At 46.3% G+C, this 23244-nt stretch overlaps 1 protein-coding gene across 1 annotated transcript in view; it reads left to right on the forward strand.

Annotated features, from left to right (window-relative positions):
* Nucleotides 1–289: 289 nt before the first annotated feature.
* The window catches only part of MAP4K2 (mitogen-activated protein kinase kinase kinase kinase 2), a 57328-nt gene continuing 34373 nt past the window's right edge, over nucleotides 290–23244 (forward strand). Inside the window, exons 1-8 of the mRNA XM_060252444.1 lie at nucleotides 290–516; nucleotides 7880–7937; nucleotides 10823–10913; nucleotides 11649–11713; nucleotides 14483–14538; nucleotides 20296–20343; nucleotides 20547–20589; nucleotides 21480–21552. Coding sequence (XP_060108427.1) covers nucleotides 421–516; nucleotides 7880–7937; nucleotides 10823–10913; nucleotides 11649–11713; nucleotides 14483–14538; nucleotides 20296–20343; nucleotides 20547–20589; nucleotides 21480–21552 — 530 coding nt within the window. The 5' untranslated portion in view covers nucleotides 290–420. The remainder of the gene's footprint in view (nucleotides 517–7879; nucleotides 7938–10822; nucleotides 10914–11648; nucleotides 11714–14482; nucleotides 14539–20295; nucleotides 20344–20546; nucleotides 20590–21479; nucleotides 21553–23244) is intronic.

The following is a 23244-nucleotide window of genomic DNA, read 5'->3' on the forward strand; positions in this document are numbered from 1 at the left end:
ATTTCCACAAAGACGCTCTAGATTTCACGTGCTTCAGGGGCCAGGAAACTCTTTGCACGCTCAGAGACGTCTGCATCGCGTGTCCAACTGATAAACAATTAATTCTGGGCAAGCACGTTTAGACTTTTCTACGCCTGACTGTTCATAGACTGAGCCGGGCTGACTGTAGGTACCCAAGCGCTGGATACTCTGCACGTGCCCAGAGGCTCTGGTCCGGACTTAGCCGCGATCGCCGCCGCTGTTCGTCCCCGGCGCTGCAGCACTGAAAAGAGGAAGCCGGGCGGCGCCTACGCCTCCCCTCCTTCCTTCCCTTCCCAGCGGCCGCTTCTGCACTCCGCCCCGGAGGCGGTGCTTTCCCCCGCTCCGGCCGCTGGCCCGGGCCCCGCCGTCCGACCCTCGCTCCACCGCTGTGGAGGGACCATGAGCGCCTTGCGGGACGTCTCCCTGCAGGACCCGCGGCTCCGCTACGAGCTCGTCCAGCGCATCGGTTCCGGCACCTACGGCGACGTCTACAAGGTGCGCGCAAGCCAGCGATGCGCCTAGGGCGCACGATCAGGACTGAAGGAGGGGGGCAAGGTGGCTCCCAGGGCAGTGGGGAGAGAGAGTCGGGGAGGGGGAGAGTGGAAGATAATGGGGACTCCGAGTGCCAGGATCCATTGAGAGTTCCTCTGTGGATTGTCAGCTTTCGGGTCCCTTTAAAGAAAAGATTCTGATGGATAGAAAAGAGTTCTCTGGGAGACTGAACGAATAGGGTTTGCGCGTGTTTTGATGGGGCTTAAGGTGGGGCCTTTGAGCATCGGTGACTTATTCGTGGGCTTCTTCGGTTGCAGGCGGGAGAGGACACCGGCCCTGGGATCTCTTCCTCTCCTTCCCTTCAACTGAGAGAAGTCTGTAAAATATGCCGGGAACGCTGCCCTTTAGAGGAGATTTGGGAGGGATCTGGAAGATCATCTTTAACGGGAAAGGAACAGGCTCCCTGAGTCCCAGGAGGGGAGGGGGTCTGTTGAGGGGTGGCCTAGACCCTTGCTCTGCTTCCTCCAACAAGACTGACTTTGGTCAGAGCCCTTTTTAGCTGCCAGTTACTACAATGCTCCCCCCTCCCTTTAAATATAGGGTGCCATTTGGCACAGAGTGGCCTGGCAAGTGGTAGTTGACTGCCCACTCCACTGCAACACCTTTGGCAGTTTTACATCTTGGCAATGGTGGGAACAGCCTGCCTTTCTCAGGTGCTTACAGAAGATTAGATAGTGATGTACAACTACTGGTTTGTCCAAGCAGCCTCAGCTGATGTTGGTTTAGAGCCCAGGGCTATCCTGGGTTCCAGACCCCTCAGAGACCCCTTGGAGAAGAACAATGTATTATGGTTTGGGAAAGAGCTGAGTTCTCTAGGAAAGAAGTGACCCTTTCAAGGTTAATGGTTAGAGTTTGGACCCTTGGACTCCTAGCATGGTGTAGCTTCACTGGTATGTGGTCCAATTACTGCACTAGATCTGGCATCATGGAATGCACAGACTACCAGAGTCCTTTGACCGGTGTGGAGCACACACATGTTGATGTTTCACAGGAACATTTGGAGATTAATCTGTTGGAAATTTTGCTTTCTCCAAGGGCGCCTCAGGCCTGGGGCTAGGTTTCTCCATCCAGAATGGCTTTCCAGCTGTTGTTTGGGTGGGTATGATAAGATCAAGGATTTTCTAAATTTTGGATCTGCCCTGATTCTCACAGCCATTATGGTAATAGGAAGGTTCCCTAGCAGGCAACTGAGTTTCTTTCTGCTCTATATGTTCAAAACTGTCTTTTCGCATCCATTGAAACCTTTAGCCAGAAATGTTGTTGTGACACCGTTAAAACTTTACGTTTAAGTTGCATCATATATTTAGCTTAGAGTTATCTACATTAAATGTTAATATGTTTTTTAAAAAATGTATCCAGACCTTGTCAATCATGCCAGTGGCCTTGTTCTCATGGGATAGAAAACGGGAAGGCGGCGGGCAGGTTTATAAATTCATACTCATCCTTTGGATAGAACTCTGCCTGCCTTCCTGTCCTTAGATCTTTGCACATAAAAGGTCTAGGGATTTGCTTTAAAAATAATTAAAACTGAATATTCATGAAGCAGGCCTGGAACGTTTCTGATGGTGCCAGGACCCCAGACTGTAATCCTGCCCCCATCCATTCATGTACTTGACCTAATTCTGGCTGTGAATAATATTGGGGAGGGGGAGGCAGAACACCCAAATATAGCAAAGGAAAATGTTTTCTCCTTCAGCCTTCTGTCCCTGTCACGTCTGCCGTGTAAATGCTACTTTAAATTGCTACATATAGAAGCTGTGGTCAAAGCTTGTGCACAACAGTTCAGCAGAGAGAGTGGGCTGCTTTCAGCAAGGCATCACAAATGCTGAAGAGAGGTTTGCGAGGGCATGGAAATCACACCAAGACAATCTCTGCCTGGAGGGAGCAAATTAAAATGGTTTGTAGATCAGCTTTGCTGATACTGTGACCATCCCATAAGCTTTCTGACTTGCCAGCCTGCCTCCCCATTCAACCTTTTGTCATGGCCTAGAAGAAGGTGAAAGGGGAATCTTCCTTGCCTGCTCTCTTGGGGATGATTTTCCCTGCTCTGTGAGTATCATGTGTGGAAGCAGTCCCCAGATCAAACATGGAGGCTGTGGAATCAAAAGGAAGACGATAGGGGAGTCTGTTTGGGAGGATAAGACATCCTTTCTTTGGATGTGGAACTGAACTAGTACGTCCTCTGAGGTTCCTTCCATTTTTATTTTAGCTACCACACTGTCCTTGTTTTTATTGTCTCACAGGCTCATGTGAAAACAAAAAGCAGGTCTTGGCTTACAGCATCATCCCTTTTCTACAATGGTAAAAGGATGTAGGGTGTCCTGTTCAGACAGTGCAGGGTTGTTGTTGTTTTTAAACTGTCGGAGGACTTTGAGGCACATGAAGACCATCTACTCATCCTCTTTGCTTCAAGGTAGAACAATCCTTTTAACTATCAGTGTAGAAAAACGAATGCTGCGCCGACTGCTGTACCTATAATGGAGGTATTTGCAGGCTGTATAGCTGATGATGACTTAGACAAGCAGGCCTAGCAATGGGAGAGAGGGAAAATGCACATAGAATCATAGAGTTGAAATGGGCCATACAGGCTATCTAGTCCAACCCCCTGCTCAATACAGGATCAGCCTTCATGGATGCAGGCAATCATGCTTAACAGCTAACTCAGCCCCGGAGAGGAGTGGTGGTGGTAAAACTTCCTGGCTCAGGGTGTAGTGATAGGACCCTGAGTGTGAGACACTCAATTCTGTACCCAAAAGTGGGTTCTGTGGAGCAGCAAATGCTTGATGTCATGTCTCTAGTTCACACATGCTAAATAATGTAGTATCAATCCACTTCAGCAACCATTTGCAAGTGGATTTTGCCATTTCACACAGTAAAAGCTAGTTGCCAAGTGCATTGGAAGTGGACTGAAAGTGTGTTATTTAGTGTGTGAGAAAATGCCCTAGAACTGTGGTGTTCTTCTTGGTGGATTTGTGGAAATTTTTCTCTGATGTTTTCGAATATCACCAAGGCGGTCTCTTTCTTTTGTTAAGAGCACCTGGGTGTTGGAGAGAAGTGGCCCCCTCAGTTGTATTTCTTCTCTTTACATGTTTAAGCACTGGTTTGAGCTACCAGCCTGCCTCCTATTGGAGACAGGATGCACCCCACTGTAGAGAACATTGTTCTGAGACACTGTGGCGTTTCCTGACATTTCTGAGACAAGAAGACTAAGAGGGAGTTGAGACTCCTAGGTTATATTTACCACTCAGAGATAGATTCCGGGGATGGGAGGCTATCCTGGACTTTTGTCTACAGCTTGTTTGTGAGGACAATCTGAGGGCCTGTGTGATTTCCCTGCATCTTCTTGGGATCCTTGCAATAAAAAATCATGCATGGCTAGTTCTACGCTCCCAGGTGGACACAGTTTTGAGTCAGGACTGTAACATACGAGGGGAGGGAGTCTAAACACCCACCCATGCTATTTTCCTGACCAAAATGACCCCAGGGACAGTATTAGCCCAGCTGGAGGAAACTTAAAGTAAAGGTAGTCCCCTGTGCAAGCACCGGGTCGTTACCGACCCATGGGATGACGTCACATCAGGACATTTTCTTGGCAGACTTTTTACAGAGTGGTTTGCCATTGCCTTCTCCAGTCATCTACACTTTACCTCCAGCAATCTGGGTACTCATTTTACTGATCTTGAAAGGATGGAAGCTGAGTCAACCTTGAGCCGGCTACCTGAACCTATCTTCCACTGGGATCAAACAGGTCGTGAGCAGAGCTTGGCCTGCAGTACTGCAGCTTACCACTCTGTGCCATGGGGCTCCTATACCCCAATAGGACACGTGGAGCTCACAATGGGGCACAGGGCAGCTCCCCACACCCTTTCCTGGTATAATTATTTAGGGAGAAAAGTTTTTACGCAGTCTCTTCAGGAGCCTGTCCAAGGTGGATTACAAAATAAAAGTAATAAAAACAAAAGTTTAAAATGTTAATTAAAATCAAGCGTAAAAACATAGACTGTAAAAAATAGAGTGCTGACAGTGTAAAATAACTGTTACTGGACTCAAATAGCATTAAAAGATCGAACCCTTAATTAAAGGCCTGGGTGAACAGAACCCTTTTAGCCTGGAAGCAGAAAGAAAGCAGCGTACGTGCTGGATGAGCCTCAAGCGGAAGAGCACTCCACAAGTGAGGTGCCACTACTTAAAATGCTCTGTCTCTGGTTCTGAAGGTGAGGTCACCAAAAGCGAACTTGCGAGGCAGATCCTAAGTGATGGGCTGGGCAATATGGAGGGGGTGGGTCCTTCACTTACCCTGGCCCCAAGCTGTTTAGGCCTTTAGAGGTAAGAACAGTGTTTTGAATTTTGCCTGGAAATAAATGGGCAGCTAGTGCAGATCTTTCAGCACTGGGGTGATACAGTCTCTTTATCCTGTTCCTGATGGTAGTTTGGCTGCTGGTTCAGAAAACGGAGTCTGGGAGGGCAGCCTGGAGCATCCTCTCCAAAACTACCTTGCTGCTGATCTGAATTAGTTCCCCAGCTGAGAACTGGCAGTACACATTTGATCCCATGGACCTAGGGTGGAAACTGAAGGTGGAGTTAAGCCCTGAGAGGCAGGACTTCCAAGCTGTGTTCTGGATTGGAAGAATGGGGTGGAAGGAGCTCTGATACCTGAGGACAGGGGACTGTGAGCAGTGCTGGGGTGCCTATTTACTTGGAAGCACTTGAACCGCTCGCTCTGTGGGGCCAGTTGTGGTTGTATAACAGCGGAGCGTTCTGCCATGCACAGAGGAAATTGTTTCTGTTGTTGTCACTGCTGATTCATGCGTTTCAGGGCGATGTGCTGGAGAACTGCAGCACCAGTTTGGGTTCTGGGGTAGGGTGAGATGAGCAGTCCTGTTCCACGACTGGGCTCAGCCCAAGCTCAGTCTCTTAAGGTGCCTGTAATATTTGTGAGGGATACCAATGAAGCATCCGGTGATCTGAGAGGTGCAACTTGATTCCCCCTCCCCTGAGCTCCATCACAGTGCCGCAGCCACACGAGACCTGAGAGCTGTGTGTCACCACTGTGGCAGCGTCATGTGGGATTCTGAGGTTTGAGGCTCCCTTGGGGGATCATCCGGAACAGCTGCATGGGACCACAAAATGTCTGGAGCCAGCCCTGTCAAAGCCCTTGGGACCATTTCCCCCCCTTCTGATTTGCTTCAAAACAAAAGCCCAGAAGAAGGTGATTCTCTGGCACCTTTCCCTCCTGCAAATATTCTTAAAGAATGGTTTAAAGAAGAGTGTTCAGGTGAGGGAGAGGCTGTCCCATCCACTTCCTCTGAGCTGGCCTCAGGAAGATGGTTTGTAGTAGGGAGGCATACAAAACACACACCCCCATGCCCTTTCTGCTAGCAGCCGCACAGGCAGCTCGGCAGGGAGGACAGGAAGTTGCCTCACTGCCTGCAGAGAGAGGGAGCCGAGCCCAGCAGTGTGGGGCTTGCTTTCCTGCTCAACAAACCCAGGCAGGGGTCTGGCTGTGATCCTAGAGCCTAAACTGAGATCCCTTTCTGACGGGCACTGCAGTGGGTCAGTTCTGGAAGGCATCATTGAGGGTGAAACCTTTGGAAGTTATATTCTGTGGCCCAAAAGGCTTAAATCTCAGTTGTGTGGAAGCTGGCTGGGATTAGTCAGTGGTGAGGCATGTACACTCTGTAGGTGCTCTGGGGCATCCTTTGTTGCATTGCACATTCCAGAGCTGACTGCTGAGGCTCAAAACAAGTTCAGGGGTTGGGCCTACCTTAAGGCCTGAGAAGTCTCACATCCTCTTTCGTTCCTACTATTGCGGGGAGCTGGATAGCAATGTTATTTTGGAACAAACAACTTGACTTCTCTGGCACAAACAATGAATATAGGAGCGTGCATAGATGAGAGATCTGGGCAAAAGTTTACATTTATTGATGGTTTTGTTTCCCCCACCTTCTCTTCCAAGGCAAAATTAAAATTTGTCTATGAAAAATATCGCACATTCCTCTCCTGTTTAGGACTCGGCCTTGTGACAACAGCAAGGGAGATGGATCCTTGGGGGATGGGGTGGGGAAATTCCTCTGGATTTTGTGCGGGAAACAAGGCAGGCTCAGGAGGGATCTGTGGTGTCATCTGGATGGGCACATGGGCGAGAGACATACTTGTGAGTGGTGTGCACCTGCCCTCCCTCACTGGGTGGGTGGGTCAGAAACTGGAGCAGGCTTCAAGGAGTGGCTTCAATTCCATAACTTCCAACAGACTGAAATCTTTGTGCTGCATTAATTTGCTCCATAACATCCTGTTCACTGTTGATTTAATAGCTAAGACTGCGTTTGTGGTTTGCTTGTAAATTAGGTTGGAAAACATAATGGGCTGATCTTGTGTGTGTGTGTGTGTGTGAAAGAGAGAGAGAGAGAGAGAGCGCCATCAAGTTGCTTCAAACTTATGACAACCCTATGAATTAATGACCTCCTAAACATCCTCTTGATAACAGCTAGGGTTGCCAGCTCTGGGTTAGAGATTGGGAGAGGTGGAGCCTGAGGAGGGGAGGGACTTTCATGGGGTATTATGCCATTAAGTCCACCTTCTATAACAGCCATTTTCTCCAAGTGAGCTGATCTCTGTCTCCTGGAGATCAGTTGCAATAGCAGGAGATCTCCATTCCACACCTGGAGGTTGGCAACCCAATACAGCCATACTCATGGCTTGCAAACTGAGGGTTATGGTTTCCTTGATCGAGTCCCCCACCTTGATTGAGTCCCCCATCATCTTGGGTCTTCCTCTTTTGCTACTGTCCCTATCTTTTCTTAGCATTATTGTCTTTTCCCACGATTGTTGTCTTCCCATAATGGGACCAAAGTATGATAGCCTCAGTTTAGTCATTCTAGCTTCTAGGGAGAGTTCGGGCTAATATAACTCTGCAGGAGTAGCGTGTAAAATGTTTGCCTTAGCATATGTGTGTGTACGTTTATATGAGTGTGTGCTTGAGACAAGATAGATCTGCCACTCAGAAGTGTAGCCACTAGAGATGCTGAAGGAAGAAGCTGAATGCTGAGGAAGACAACCTGAGCCATTCAGGTGAAAATAATCATTATGGCTTACCAGGAGGAAAAGAGGGGTCCTCCCTCTAGTATGAGAGACTTTATATGGATTTGGAGTAGAGGGAGGGGTAACTGAGCCATGATAGAGTGAGGGTGATAGAAGATTAGAGCTAGATGGAGGGGGGGGTAGACACTCCAGAATTACTTAAATGAAGGAGGGGGGCTTGTCTAATTACCCCTTCCCTTTACATTAACTTTACGGTTTGTCTCTGCAGGCCCGTGATACTGAGACAGGAGAATTGGCAGCTATCAAGATAGTGAAACTTGATCCAGGTAAAGGAGAAAAGTGGTCTCTCTACAGTTCCTGTATTGCTGAAGATTCAAATCCCCCCCTCCCCCCCATTTGGATTGCATATAAAGAGGAAATGCTGGATTGGGTCAGAGATGTTACAGAAGAGTATAGCTTTCCATATTTGTCCTGCCTGCCTTCTGAGGGGTGAACTTAGAGGAGCATACTTTTCTCTCTCCTCCTCCTCTTCTTCTCCGCTCCAGAATTGTATCAGCTTGGAGGAAAAAAGGGTCCAGTTGTGAAATCAGTTTCTCTTTGTCTCTATGTCCACGTGCAAGGACATTCAGCAAATCCCTTACTTTGCATCACCCATAGATCTGATTGTGAAAGGCTGCTTCTGAAGGGCAGAGCCAGTGTGGTGTGCTGCTCACGGTGCCCAGGCCTGGGCAGATTCTAATTCAAACCTACGCTCGGCCAGGAAACTTTCTGGGTGTTCATGAGCTGCTAACATATTTCAGCCTATCCTACCTCATGAGATTGGATAAAACAGAGAGGGGAGTAAAGTTCATGCAGGTTGCCCTGAGTTCCTTGGACGGGAACTGTATGTGGTGTGTGTGTGTTCAACCCTGAATGTTTTCTCCAGTGGGGGAAAAATGGAATTCTGGAAGGGCAGCTTAGATTAGTAAAATGGAGGTAGAGTGAGGTTAAACATTCCTTTGCTCCCTCCTGAGAGGTGGGTGTGCTACTACTGCTCTTAAGTGAAACATTGAAATGTTAGGAGATGTGGCTATAAGAGTTCCTGCATAATATGGTTTGGACTGAAAGCCAATAATTCCACGAGGAATGGGAAGGTGGCTGTCCAAAGAAAAGTGTGTGTGTGTGGGGGGGTGAAACCTGAAATATTATGCATTTCTTTGGATATCAGCCTAAATATTCTGGATCTTCTTGAAGCATGTGCAAATGATTACATGGTAGAATGGGTTGTTAAAGACTTATAAAAGCTTCCTTAAGGGTGATGGATTAGTACAAGGCAAAGCCTCACAGCTCCAGGGAAATGCTACCACCAGTCCCCTTAATTATCCCATCAGCCAGAGACTAAGCCTCTAGCCTCTCCCAGGTCTAAGATCAAAAAGTCAGAGCCCTGCAAGGTAGGACACTTACAATGTGAGTTCTGGAAAACAGTTATTCTGGCAGCTGTAGATTCATATGGGTAGCTGTGTTGGTCTGAAGCAGCAGAACAAAGTTTGAATCCAGCAGCAGATTTAAGACCAACAAAATTTTATTCTGGTTATAAGCTTTCATGTGCATGCTTCAGTGAGGGACCTCAAAGTAGCTGTTTTATTGCAAAAGAATTTCAGAAACAGACTACAAGATTGCTGAGTTATACCGCTCAGGGCAGTTGTTGTGCTCAGTGACCTGCACTGGCATGATTCTAGTTGACCAATCAGATGTATTACCAGTGATACAACTTCACCAACCAGGTATGTTGTTACCCAAGGTGATATAACCAATCAGCTGAATTGCCTTAACCAGGGCTTTTTTTTTTGAGCAGGAACACACAGGAACACAGTTCTAGCTGGCTTGGTGTCAGGGGGTTGGCCTAATATGCAAATGATACACTGAAAAAGAAGTCACCAACCATTGCATATTGGTGAAGAGGATGTTGCCAGGAAGGGCCAATTAGAGCTAAAATTGGATTAAGACCTGTGAAGAGTATCAGATTAGCATACAATATAATAAAACCCCTGTGCAAAACAATGATGATGTCAAGGTGTGTGGCCTAACATGCAAATGAGTTCTTACTGAGCTTTTTCTACAAAAAAAGTCCTGCCCTTAATGAGACCAGATATTCTCTAGCTATATAGGGCCCAATCAAGTGAATACTTGCACTAGCAAGATGGAATGCTTAGGCCAAACTTCCTTCCTTGGCCTTGAAACTGCTAGGCCTAATGATCTGTCTAGCCCTGTGTCACCTTCCATCTCCCTTATTTCACTCTTTGAAGTTTCAGTCCAGTTGACCTTCTCAGAGAGAGAAGCTTCCATGATTTCTGCTAGGCCTCAGCCTGAACTAAAGTTTCTGTCTTGACAAGAGACTTCTAGGTGAGCTAGTCTCTTGACATGGACTTCCTCTAGAGCTGGAAAATGAATGTTGGTAGGGTTGCCAGGTCCCCCCCCCCGCCCCTGGCCACTGGGGGGAGGTATGGAGGGAGGGCTATCCTTTCAGCTTAGTTGATAATGGGTTTGAATCCACCAGAAATGTTTGTACATGGAAGGGATTCCAATCCATGGAGCACGGTTTTCTCACATGCACCTGCAGCCCAAAATGTTCCCAAAATTCTGCTCCAGGGGACAAAGAACTCAGGAGCTGTGTGAGAGGGCACTGATCAGCTTGTAAACTTGATCACAATTTGCTACAGTAATAACTATAGTATGACCTGTGGTACTGTATTTATATCTGTCAAATACAACCTCATAGTTTAACTATTTTGTTACAGTGTTTATCCCATAATCTCCCCCCCCCCCTCAGATTGAGACCCCAGATGATTCAGAAAGGTGGTTAATTGAAAACAATAGTTTAATCTTGAAAAGTAGGGTTTAACTCAGTGTGTTTAATAAAGGGGACAGGGATTCTGATTTTACTTACTACTTGACACAGATTTTATATTTAACTCAGTTAAAAGAAAGAGATACTCAAACTGAAATTTTAAAATATGCTTTAGTTTAAATCAAACCTGACTTTAAAAAAACACCTGTTTTTGTCACCCTGAAGAAAAATGGGTGTACCAGCCTCACAGTGCAGATGTGAGAGGGTGAGCACAATTCAGGTCGCCAAAACGTTTTGGAAACTGGAGGTGTTAGATGAAGGATAATTGTGGTACAAGGATAATTCTTGAATGAGAAACCATTCTTTTATTTTTTGTCTCTGCAGGGGATGACATTGGATCCATTCAGCAAGAAATCACCACTCTCAGGGATTGTCGCCACCCCAATGTTGTGACATACTTTGGCAGCTATCTCAGGTGAGAGGCTTACCTGGAGAAGGAGGAGCTATGATGTTTCAAATCGTGGTTGAAAGGTGCAGGAACTCAAAACTTCACTGCAGCATCTTCTGACCTGAACATGTTTAATCTCATGCCAATTTCAGATGGCCAGAGCTATGGGAGTTTGTCCAGTAGTAAAGCACTTCAATCTGCACATAGTCTTTTCTTTCACATGGTCTAGGTTTGGGGGTTGTTGTCATGTCTTAAGACCATATCCACAAAAACTAAATTCCTCAAGTGGAAATGTTTCCTAGGCCTTGGAAGTGGACTCCAGCCCAATTCACCCAACCTCCTACATGTGTGTGATGAATGACCACCATCCTAGCTATGTACTCTCAGTCACCCTAACCCTAGGTACGATTCCCTCCATTGGAAGGAGAAGGGAAGCAATCCACCCTTTTGTTATTCTGTTTGTGAGTTCAGTAGCTGATAACTGAGTGCATGAAGAGGCGAAGGGATCTGCGTCCTTAAGTCTTCCATTCTGGTCTTGAGTGGGTGGTCTTTGCTGCTGTTGTTTTTAACAGTGGGGTTGAAGGGCTGCCTAAAAGCAATGTTCATCTGGAAATCCTCCCCAAAAGAGAGCACAGAGGATAAGCCCACCTCAACAGATATCCCAAAACCATCTCTGAGAGGAAAAGGAAAAACTAATGTTTTTAATCAAGGGGAAAAGCCATTGTAAGATGTGGATTTATTTCTGCTTCTTCTCTGTTCTAGAAATGACCGTCTCTGGATCTGCATGGAGTACTGTGGAGGGGGGTCTTTGCAGGAGATCTATCACTGTGAGTTTTGGCTTTGAGTGTTCTGCAGGATTCCCTCAGGTGCCTTTATTGACCCAGGGCCTGATGGATTGCAGTGAGGTGCAGGGTGTGTGTGTGTAGATCTTGGGGTTGCTGTTTCCTGCTCCAGAATGAATGGCAGTGGAGAACTGACAGCATTGCCTTTTGGAGTTGGAAATGGCATTGCTAATGACGCTTGTGAATAACCACTACTTGTTCCACAGGTTGCTGGAGACTATGTGATAATTCACTTCCTAGTAGAGTCTCTAATGTACAGATCCTACTTTTCCTTGTCTCATTTTTTCCTATATCCAGATGGTTTTAAAGAGACCAGAGACTTTCCCTTCATTATTGTAGAAGACAGTTTGAAAAGTACAGCAGAAATGTAGAATTTAGAATTAGAATTTAGAATTCTACAGAATGTAGAATCAGAATTTGCAGTTCACAGGACTGCAAGATGAGGCTTTGCTATAGTACGAGTTTTCCATCCTTGTACAACAATTTGTGTCTGACCTCTTAAAGCACCCCACCCCCCCATGTTCCACTTTCCTCTGTCTCTTGTAATGCAAAATTCCAAAATCCAGTTAGAGTTTGCAAAAAAAGCCCAAGATTTTTTGGGATGCCAAAACAAAACAATAAAACCAACCAACGGAGAGAGAATCAGCATCATTGTGATATTTTATGGTTATGCTGATAAGCTTTTGGTCTTAGTGATAGAAAAGCATGCTGCTCTATGCACAGAAGCATAGGCTCCCTTCCTTAATGCATAGGAAACCTTTCTACTGTCTGGCCTGTTATAATAATACATCTACACTTTCTGGAGGATTTTACTTCCCCTTTTGCCACTCCACAGATTGTGTGATTGGGGTTGGGGGAGTTGGAAGAGGAAATGTGGTTTGCCTGACATCCAGTTAATGACTCCATAACTGGGGGAAGATTCAGCAGGTGCTTCTTTCCTAGGACAGAAGATAGGAGTAGGATCAACCAGAACAGAAGGCAATTGAGTCCTCTCCCTGCCCCTAAGGAATCTCCTTGGTTCAGCCTGCTACCCTCCACAGAAATCAGAATTTGCAGTTCACAGGACTGCAAGAAGGCACTTAAGATGAAAGACTTTCCTCTGTTGGGGAGTGAGTTCTTCCATTGCAAGTCAAGCTCAGATTCTCCCAGAGCTCAGTCCTATTCTGGGATTTGACTTCTCTGTGGACTTTTCATCTCATCCCCTCTTGTTCCTCTTTGTTTGCACCAGCCTTTGTAGCTTTCTCCTCACCTATGTGCCTGGCATGTCTACCCTCTTCAACATTTGGTGTGCCTTTTTTTTTATTTTAAGTCACACAATGGGCAGGGGAATTATGATTACCACAAAAGCCAGCCAGTCAGTACTCTACACAGTTTGAGGAGGAGGAGGTGGCTTTGGGGATTACCACCAGGACCAAGGTGATCAGCATCCTGCCCTGCTAGCTGTGCCTTGAAACAGGAAGAACCAGTTGCTCCTAGGGAGCTTGTACCTCTTTTTTAAAAGGATGTGAGTTTCACTGCTCAAGATACATGCAGCTGCCTTGACCCTTATACAGCAATAGCTTGAAGTAACTCATGTCAGGATGGGCACAAACAGAACCACAAAGCACAATTCATCACGAATTTCGCCCTGTTCATGGTTCTCACAGAGAAGTTCATGACAGGTCTATCAACATGAACTTCCATGAACTTTTGTGGTGATTTGTGAATGGAACAGAAAGCCAGGATTTAAAGGGACTCCAACTGCCTTTAAATCCCTGCTTTCTGTTCCCTGCAAAATTCACAAAAACAGCTGTTTCAGGCTGTCTTTTGCAGTCCCTTTAAACTTCAAAGCTGGCTGGCAAGGAGACTTCTTCCTGCAGGGAGCCATATAGTGCTCCCTTGTGCAGCCCCTTTAAATGCAGCTGCACATGAGAGCCTGAAGCTGGTCTGGCAAGAAGACTTCTGTCTGCAGGCTCAGCTGTTTTGGGCTCCCTTGTGAGCCCCTTTAAATGTGCCCATCTAAAGGCCGGGCACAAGGGAACCTGAAACAGCTGACCAGTGGGGAGACTGCTCCCTGCCAGCTCACCTGTTTTTCAGGCTGTCTTCCACAGTCCCTTTAAAATTTAAAGGGACTGCACTAGACAACCTGAAACATCTGTTTTTGTGCCTTTTGCAGTCCCTTTCAACAGGGTTTGTGGGGCCACAAACCAATTTTGTTTGTGGACAGACCCCCTGGTTCAGTTTGTGGTTGCCTAGTTCGTGCCCATTCCAAAACTCATGCACAGCCTGACCTGGATGACCCAGGCTAGCCCAGTCTTGGCAGATCTCAGAACCTAAGCAAGGTCAGTCCTGGTTAGAACTTGGGTGGGAAACCACCAAGGAAGGCCAGGGCCACAATGCAGAGGGAGGCAATAGCTAACCACCCCGAATGTCTCTTGACTTGAAAACCCCCTGAGGGGTCGCTGTAAGGAGCCGTGATTTGTCAGTACTTTTCACCACCAATTCATGTAAGAAAGTCACATGCTACGGGGGAATCACAGCTACAAGGGGGGAAATCTTTTCTTCTTGAACATTGCCATGAGTGAAACTCATCCAGCAAGTTTAATTAACCGAACAGATAAACTATTTTTGTTCGTGTCTTTCAGGCTAGAGGGTTGTTGCATTGTGTACATATTTATATATTTTAATGAGTGGTGATGTCAGCTGCCTCAGGCATTTTTTGGAGAAGCAGCAAATTTTCAAAAGCCTATAATAATTGGATTTTTGGTTCTTCAGCGACTGGCCCCCTCTCAGAAAAACAGATTGCGTACGTCTGCAGGGAGACACTCCAGGTGAGCATGTGGATATGGTTGAGTGGGAAGGGGGACTCTGTCTTTGTGCAGATTGTGGTCATATTGGCACCAGCAACTAACTTTTCCAGGCACCAACAAATTGGTTGTGATGATGATCACAATATGTGTTTAGGGCCAACTGCCCTCTTTGACATGGATGGGGCTGTGGCTCAGTGGTAGCACTTCTGCATTGCATGCAGAAAGGTCCCAGGTTCGATCCCCAGCATCTCTAGTTAGAACCTCATTTTTTAACCTGGAAATAATTAAGGAAAGAGGCTGTGGCTTGGTGGTAGAGTGTCTGGAAGGAAGAGAAGGAGGGGAGGACTAGGTTTTTATACCCTGCTTTTCTCTACGTTAAGGGAGTCTCAAAGTGGCTTACAATCTCCTTCCCTTCCTCTCCCCTCATCAGGCATTTTGTGAGGTAGATGGGGTTGAGAGAGTTCTGAGAGAGAACTGTGACTGGCCCAAGGTCACCCAGCAGACTTCAGGTGGAGAAATGAACCAAGCCCATTTCTCCAGATTAAAATATGCCACTCTTAATCACTACACCACACTGGTGGTCATCTGCTTTGCATGCAGGTTTGTTCCTCAGCATTTCCAGTTGGAGCCTGAGAATAATTAGGCCTTAAGGAGCCAGGCTGCAGCTCAGTGGTAGAGCATCTGCTTTGCGTGCAAGCTCAGTCCACAGCATCTTCAGTTCAAAGGATCAAGTGGGTAGGTGATGTGGATGGCTTTCACCTGAGACCCTGGAAAAAGCTGCTGCCAGTCAGATTAGACAAGACTGACTTTGAGAGAAAATTGGGGGAAATGGGATTGGATTTGAGAGTCCTCCAGAATTTAATCTGAACCAAGGCTCCGTCCCCAGACCTGTTTTGATACCAAGGCTGAGCTTTGGAATATGAAAAGAATGCATCATGAAGAAGGTCCCTTGGAGCGAATGCAGAGCATCTCTCCCCCTCCCCCCACACTACAGGTTAGCCACAACCATCTACTGGAAACCTAGCATTAGAGTAAAACATTTCAAAGTAAGAGCATCTCTGTTTAGAAACAAAGCCCTTATTCTTGCCCCCTCTGCCGTTGAGTCCAAGCTCTCCAGGAAGTTCACTTTTCCGTTGTTCACTGTTATTTTCCTGTCTTCCTGCAACAGAAAGTACTACAATAGTGGGAATGAGGTGTGTCATCATCTATGTAGCTCTTTGTGCATGCATTTAGGAAGGACAAACTTCATTTGAGTAACAGAGCAAACAGTTTTCACAGAGAGGGTCCCTAGTTCAATCCCTGCATCTTCATTCTGTAGATGATTTTTTTCCAGGTTCATTTATGTTCTTTTATCACAGGCATTTAACATCATGCTTTAGCTGTATACCATTCACATCGAGAACTGTAGAACTGGTTTTATGTAGAGTCAGATCGCATGGAACTGCTTTATACTGAACTAGACTATTGATCCATGAAGGTCAGTATTGTCTACTCAGACTGGCAGCAGCTCTCCAGGGTCTCAGGCAGAGAAAGGTCTTTCACATCACCTGCTGTCAGATCCTTCTAACTGGAGATGGCGGGGATTGAACCTGGAACCTTTTGCATGCTGTGCAGATGCTCTACCACTGAGTCTCACAGTCAATGTCCTGCCTCAGTCAGTATGGCCTCCTGTGATTGGCAGGTGTCTTCCAAAGGATCAGTCAGAGACAGGACTTTACCAGCACCTGCTGCCAACAATCCTTTTAACTGGGGGCACCAGGGACTGGACCAGGGATCTGCATACAAAACAGATGCTCTGAACCACATCTCTTGAGGCCTGTTCTGTACATTACCAGCCTGATTTAGCTTCTCTTTCCAGACATTTCCAAGGTGTTGTGGGACCCAGCCACATAAGCATCTCCTGAACCTCTGGTAATAGTAATTGGTCCCAATAGGGGTGGCCTAAGTGAGGAAAGAGCAGAAAGGTAGACTCCTCATCAAAAGCTAGCATGACCTAATTCCTGCCTTCCTTGTTAATGTGTACAGTACAGGAACAGGGCTGCTATTTTCTTCCTAGAGTGCATCCATCTACTCTTGGGAATATGGCAGATTGCCCATAGCAAAGCAAGAAAAGCAGAATTCTGGGATTTCTCCCTATGGCTTTACTGATTGTGAGTTTTGGGAGAATAGGGTATGTGAAGGAGAAGGCATTTTGTTACAGTCTAAAGGCCTAGACAACCAGACTAATAGCACAGGGTTTTCTAACGATAGACAGTCAATCACAGAGAAGCATGCAGATAGATTCGGGTGGGTAGCTCTGTTGGTCTGATGAAGCAGAACAAAGTATGAGTCCAGTGGCATTCGTGTGCATGCACACAAAAGTTTATACTTTGAATAAAACTTTATTGGTCTTAAAGGTGCCACTGGACTCAAACTGTGGAAAGGATGCAGATAGACTCAGAATGTTACAAATAAACTGAGTTGATTTATCCTGAGGATTAGATTACGTTTCAGCAAGAAGAAACACTGAGGAGGGTGCATCGGATTATTTCCTGGTTTTGCAGTACATGAGTTTGTTTTCAGGTTACACATTAAAATGACATGTGTGAATTTGTATAAAACCAATGACTCGGTTTGGAGAAAAATAATCTGCAAATACTCTGGATTGCAAATAATAAGCATGAAATGTCTCTTGTTGACCAAACCATCTTGGAATTCAACACAGTTGAAAGAAGCATCTTTCTTTCCTACTGGTGCTACTTTTAAATTCACTGGTTTTCCAGGAAATGACTAGGTTCTCAACTACTAGTTTTGCCATCTATAAATAGGATGGCAGAATTTGCAATTCCAACGACTGTAATCTCTCTTTGGCAGATTGTGGAATCTGTTCTACTTGATGCAACTTCAGCCTGATTGAAATGTTGAGGTCACAAGCCTTTGAAATCAAATATAATATGAACATATGACAAATGGATAAAAATACAGATCATGTTTGTTTTGTGTCCTACATTTCTCCCAAATGGGGATCCAAGGCAGCTACTAGCAAAAGGAAAGACACAACAGAAACAAACAGGAAGGCAAGGTTTCTGAATGTCAGCCAGATCTTCTCTGTCTGATGGCTGAACTTTTGGGCAGCTCAAGGCTTCAATTCTCCAGCTAACAGCTGAGGGGAGTCCGTTGTCTCATGCCTCTGAGCATGCCCAGGTCTTAAGTTCAGAGAAGAGAACTTGGCAAGATATTATGCAGTTGCTGCTAGCTAGCAGGCTCTTTCCCAGTTACTCCCTGTCTTCTTACACCCAGAACAATGCCATACACTCTTTTTCTTAAAACATGTGAATGCTATAGATCAGGGGTGGCCAACGGTAGCTCTCCAGATGTTTTTTGCCTACAACTCCCATCAGCCCCAGCCATAGGCCATGCTGGCTGGGGCTGATGGGAGTTGTAGACAAAAAACATCTGGAGAGCTACCATTGACCACCCCTGCTATAGAATGAAGGAATAGCTTAATTAATGTCTGTAGCTGTGGTAAGGCAAGTGAGTGCCCCACTCCCTTTGGAGCCACCAAATTGCCTCACCAAAGTTTCCCTCCCCCTCGGGAAAAGTAGTGTTTTGATTAGTAACATGACAGCTTCTGTTTACAGCAACAGTCCTCCATCTTGTCGAGTCTGTGGGCACTTACGGAATTCTAAAAATATTTGGGAATGGGCATCACCACAAAATGGATGCCATGGGGTGCTGGGAACAATAATAAAGTGCTGAGAAGTTGCGAGCCAAGCTTCTTCCTACAGTGGAGGCAGTGTTTTCTGATTGAGTGCTCCTGAAAGAGACAAAGGTGATGCCCCCTGGGTTCCTCTGAAGTATCTCCTGTTCCAATGAGATGGAGGAAAGCTAGGATTGGCTCATTGTTTTAAGAACATAAGAGAAACCATGTTGGATTAGGCCAATGGCCCATCCAGTCTAACACTCTGCATCACACAGTGGCCAAAAAAATCCAGGTACCATCAGGAAGTCCACCAGTGGGGCCAGGACACTAGAAGCCCTTCCACTGTTGCCCCCACCCACCCAAGCACCAAGAATACAGAGCATCACTGCCCCAGACAGAGAGTTCCATCAGTACTTTGTAGCTAATAGCCACTAATGGACCTCTGCTCCATATTTTATCCAATCCCCTCTTGAAGCTGTCTGTGCTTGTAGCTGCCACCACCTCCTGTGGCAATGAATTCCATGCGTTAATCACTCTCTGGATGAAGAAGTACGGTACTTCCTTTTGTGGAAGAGAAGCTTTGGGGAAGAAGCAAGTGAGTTGTCTCTTTAATTATTCAGAGAGTAGCACAGTGCTAGGAGGGGAAAGAACTCAAGGAGTTCTTCATCATAAAAATGTAGGGGTTCTGTATTTAAAGTATAACTTGCATTTTGAAAACCTCTTTACACATTTTCAGCACTAACAATCCATGGACACCACAAACCATACAGGCACTAGGGCATCATGACTGGGTCACAGGAGGCAAGATGGGAAGCCCTGCCTTGCAGTTGCATCTGCCCTACCTGGCAAGGATGGATGGATATGGCCACAGAACATGCTGTGGAGAAGCAGCTATTGCTCTTGGAGAGCCAGTTTGGTGTAGTGGTTAAGTGTGTGGACTCTTATCTGGGAGAACCGGGTTTGATTCCCCACTCCTCCACTTGCACTGCTGGCATGGCCTTGGGTCAGCCATAGCTCTGGCAGAGGTTGTCCTTGAAAGGGCAGCTGCTGTGAGAGTCCTCTCAGCCCCACCCACCTCACAGGGTGTCTGTTGTGGGGGAGGAAGGTAAAGGAGATTGTGAGCCTCTCTGAGACTCTTTTTCTTCTTCTTCTTGAAGTGCTTTGAAAATGTGTGTCATGGAAGAGAGGTTTTTGTCTGGGCCACTGCAGTGTTGTAAACTAGGAGCCGCCACCCTCCTCAGACATCAAATGCGAATGTTCAGGGCCCACCTCATATGAAGAAAGTTGTAAATGATAGGGTTTAAGGAGCAGATGATATTGGATTTATACCCTGCCCTTCTCTCTGAATCTCAAACTGATTTCCCACTAGCCTCACGCTCCTTTTCTCCATGGGGCTTCTGTTGGATTTCACACTATCTGCCCTGGGGCTGCAACTAGCTTTGCCTTTTTCGCATGGCAAACAGAAACTGTTTTTTTCAGGATCTTGTTTGCTGTGCAAAAGAGGCAGAGCAAGTTGCAGCCTCGGGGCAGCTTGTGTGAAATCCAACGGAAGCCCTTTCAAGGACAGCTCTGTGAGAGCTATGGCTGACCCAAGGCCATTCCAGCAGCTGCAAATGGAGGAGTGGGAAATCATACCCAGTTCTCTCAGATAAGAGTCTGCCCACTTAACCACTACACCAAACTGGCTTCAAGAGCAAGATTTGAGTCCAGTAGCACCTTAAAGACTAACAAGATTTCCATTTCAAGAGTCAAAGCTCCCTTCGTGAGATGCAAGTCACTTTGACGAAGGGAGCTTAAACCCTGACAATCGAGCTCTTCTATGGCAGACCCAACATGGCTACCCACCTGAAACAGTCTTCAGGGAAATATGAGGTGAGATGTAGTTATGTAAGATAGCTTCAGAAGACATTCATCATAGCAGTAATTGGTGAAAACACAGTTTCACTAGGATTGCTAAGCTAAGAAAAAGCACTGAAGGGGTGGTGACTGCCAAAGAGAGCCAGTATAGGGCATTAAGGGAGAGAGAATGAGATAAGAAGGCTAACACTGGCTAACAATGATAGTGTGTAATGCTTCTGTTTGTTACCCCTTGCCAGGGACTCCACCACCTGCATACCAAAGGGAAAATGCACCGGGACATCAAGGTGAGACCTTCCTTCGGGCAGCATCTTAGACTCAGCCAGTCCAGGATCTGTCTCCTTTAAGAGATCCCTGTGAGGCTGCTTCTGTAAAGGAAGATGGGGGGATGGGAGAGGAAAAAGACCCTCTCTTTGTGGAAATGGCTGTTCGTTCTTCCCCTTTTTGTATCTCCGGACTGTTCAGCAGAGTCTTCCTGCTTCTCTTTCAGGGGGCCAACATCCTGCTTACAGCCAACGGTGACGTGAAACTTGGTCAGTTCCTTCTCTTGGTTCCCCCTCCTTTTTGTTCACATCTAACCTATTTTTATTCTTGCTGTTAATCCCGAATTCTCCTTCCTCCACCTTGTCGAATACTTTACTTCACACATTCCCTTTAACTTCCTACCCTACCCTACCCATATCTGATGCCTGAGTGGAAGTATCTTGAATTATTTTGCTACCGTTGACCTAAAAATGGTGAGGGCAGATTTGGAAGACTAACAGCTTAGTGTGAACCCCATATTATTTCTGAAGTGATGACTACTTCATAGCCCTCCAGCCCCTATTTTGTTTCATTTTATGTTTTAAATGCAGGCTCAAACAGCTTCTGACTGACTGTCTTGGAAGACCATTTATCAATTTCCCCAAATGTAAAAGCTGTTTCTATAGTTAGCCCCGAACATGCTTGCAGTTTTCTTCTTTTGCAAGATCTTGTTTTAAATTGGACAGGGCATCCTGGCAAAATAGCATTAGCAACTGAGAGGCTGTTGGCTGGAGCAGTGGGGAAGCAGGTTTGGGGGCAATATATATTCATTGGTGATATTGCCGTGTGGAGGCCACCCTCCATGCAACCATTATCTCCAGGGGAACCAGTCTTTGTGGTCTGGAGGCGTTATCATTCTGGAAGATTCCAGGCCATTCTTGAAAGGTGGCAACTATAGGCTGAACTTAATCTTCCTCTGGATCACAGAATCTGAACTCCACTGCCTTTGTTTTGTCTCCTCAAATCTCCAGGAATTTCCCCAGCCAGAGGTGGCAGTCCTGGCCCACACCCTTTTCCTTTCCAGATCCTCATGTAAAGAACTCTTTCCCTCCATCTCAACACAGGGAAAGGGTCTTCTAGGCACTAGTCCTCTCTCCAATCATTCTTTTTCTTCCAACAGCGGACTTTGGAGTCTCTGCTGAACTGACGGCCTCTGTGGCAAAGCGGAAATCCTTCATCGGAACGCCCTATTGGTAACTGCACTGCTTCTCCCCTCACCCATGCTACTTTTGTGGTACCTTCTGTTCTTGCTCTGTCCTCCGTTCCCCTCCATATAAAGACAAGCCCTTCCGGTGTGGTGTGGCCTATTATCTCTTCCCTGGTGTTCCTTCTCTAGCAGACTTGAAGGGAATCTACTGTGGCTGCTGGGTGGAAGGGAGGCAGGGGCTCTCGGTTGGAAGAGCAGTGGCACAGTGGTAGAGAATCTGCTTTGCATACAGAAAATCCCAGGTATAATCCCTGGCATCTCCAATTAAAAGGACCAGCTAGTAGGTGATGTCGAAGCTGGAGAGCTGCTGCCAGTCTGAGTAGACAGTACCGAGTTTGATGGACCAAGGGTCTTGTTCAGTAAAAGGCAGTTTCAGGTGTGTTTCATTATGGTTCTTTGGAGACAATCTTAACTTTTACAACTTTGAAACTAGTTAAAGTTGGGCTAAAAGCTTGAGTTCTGCAGCTAGGAAGTCCCTGCTTGGATATCTCAACATAATCAAAAAAGTTTAGATACTGACAGAACCTTGTTCTGTGTGTGCTTCTCTTTGGGGCCATTGTGAAGGCTATCCTTCATTGCGGAGCACATCCTCTTGCCCTGGGCACTTCGGGACTTCTAAAAAAAAAAAGGGTTTTGTGCACATGGAAGTACATAGAGCCTGAAGAAGAGTGCTCCGCAGTGGAGGTCAGCCCTCTCCCAGTCACCACTGGCTGGCAGATTGTGGATGGGGTTGGAGTGGAAAGATGTGTGCTTGTAATCCCAAGCCACCATGGAAGATTCCAATGACCCCCTGCCTTCCTAGTCTTCTCTCCAACTTGTCCAATAATCTATCCCCACCCCCACCAATAACCTGGTGGTGGTAGAAAGTGCTGTCAAGTCATAGCCAATTTACAGTGACCCGGTAAGGACTTTCAAGGCAAGAGACATTTTGAGGTGGTTTGCCACTCCCTGCCTCTGGGTCATGACCCTGATATTACTTGGAGGTTTCCCTTCCAAACACTAGCTAGGGCCAGCCCTTCTTAGCTTCTAAGAGCTGATGAGATAAGCTAGCTTGGGCCAATACCTACTTAAAATAAAATACTTTATGCAGGGATTTAGGTTTCTGGGCAACCCCAGATGTTGGCCAAGTTTTTTCTGTAGTATCTGAGTAGATGTGCTCTTGAGAAGAGAAGAATATTTTGGATGATTGTAGGCTGATCTGTATTGAGCAAGGAACTTTTCAGTATGTCTGCCTGACCCATATGAGGACTAGGAAGCATTTTTATGAGCTGGGGTTGAGAAAACTCATTTGTACTTTGAGCTTTGATGGGTTTGTAGGCTCATTAGGATTTCTGGAGAGCTTTCTTGGTGCATGATAGAAGGGGGAAGGCATGTTTTCTTTATATGGTTTGGGAGTATACTGAAGCCAAAAACCAATGTATACATTCAGTACTTCAGCGCAGGCAGGGGTGGAATTCTAGCAGGAGCTCCTTTGCATATTAGGCCACACACCCCTGGGGTAGCCAGTTCTCCAAGAGCTTACAAAGAAGAGCCTTGTAAGCTCTTGGAGGATTGGCTACATCAGGGGTTTGCGGCCTAATATGCAAAGGAACTCCTACTAGAATTCCACCCCTGAGCCCCCAGGGATTCTGAAAACTCTACCTCCTCCAATAAGGAATGTTTTTCCTGAGAATGAAAG

This window comes from Heteronotia binoei, chromosome 1 (genome assembly GCF_032191835.1).
Source record: "Heteronotia binoei isolate CCM8104 ecotype False Entrance Well chromosome 1, APGP_CSIRO_Hbin_v1, whole genome shotgun sequence".
Lineage (NCBI taxonomy): Eukaryota > Metazoa > Chordata > Lepidosauria > Squamata > Gekkonidae > Heteronotia > Heteronotia binoei.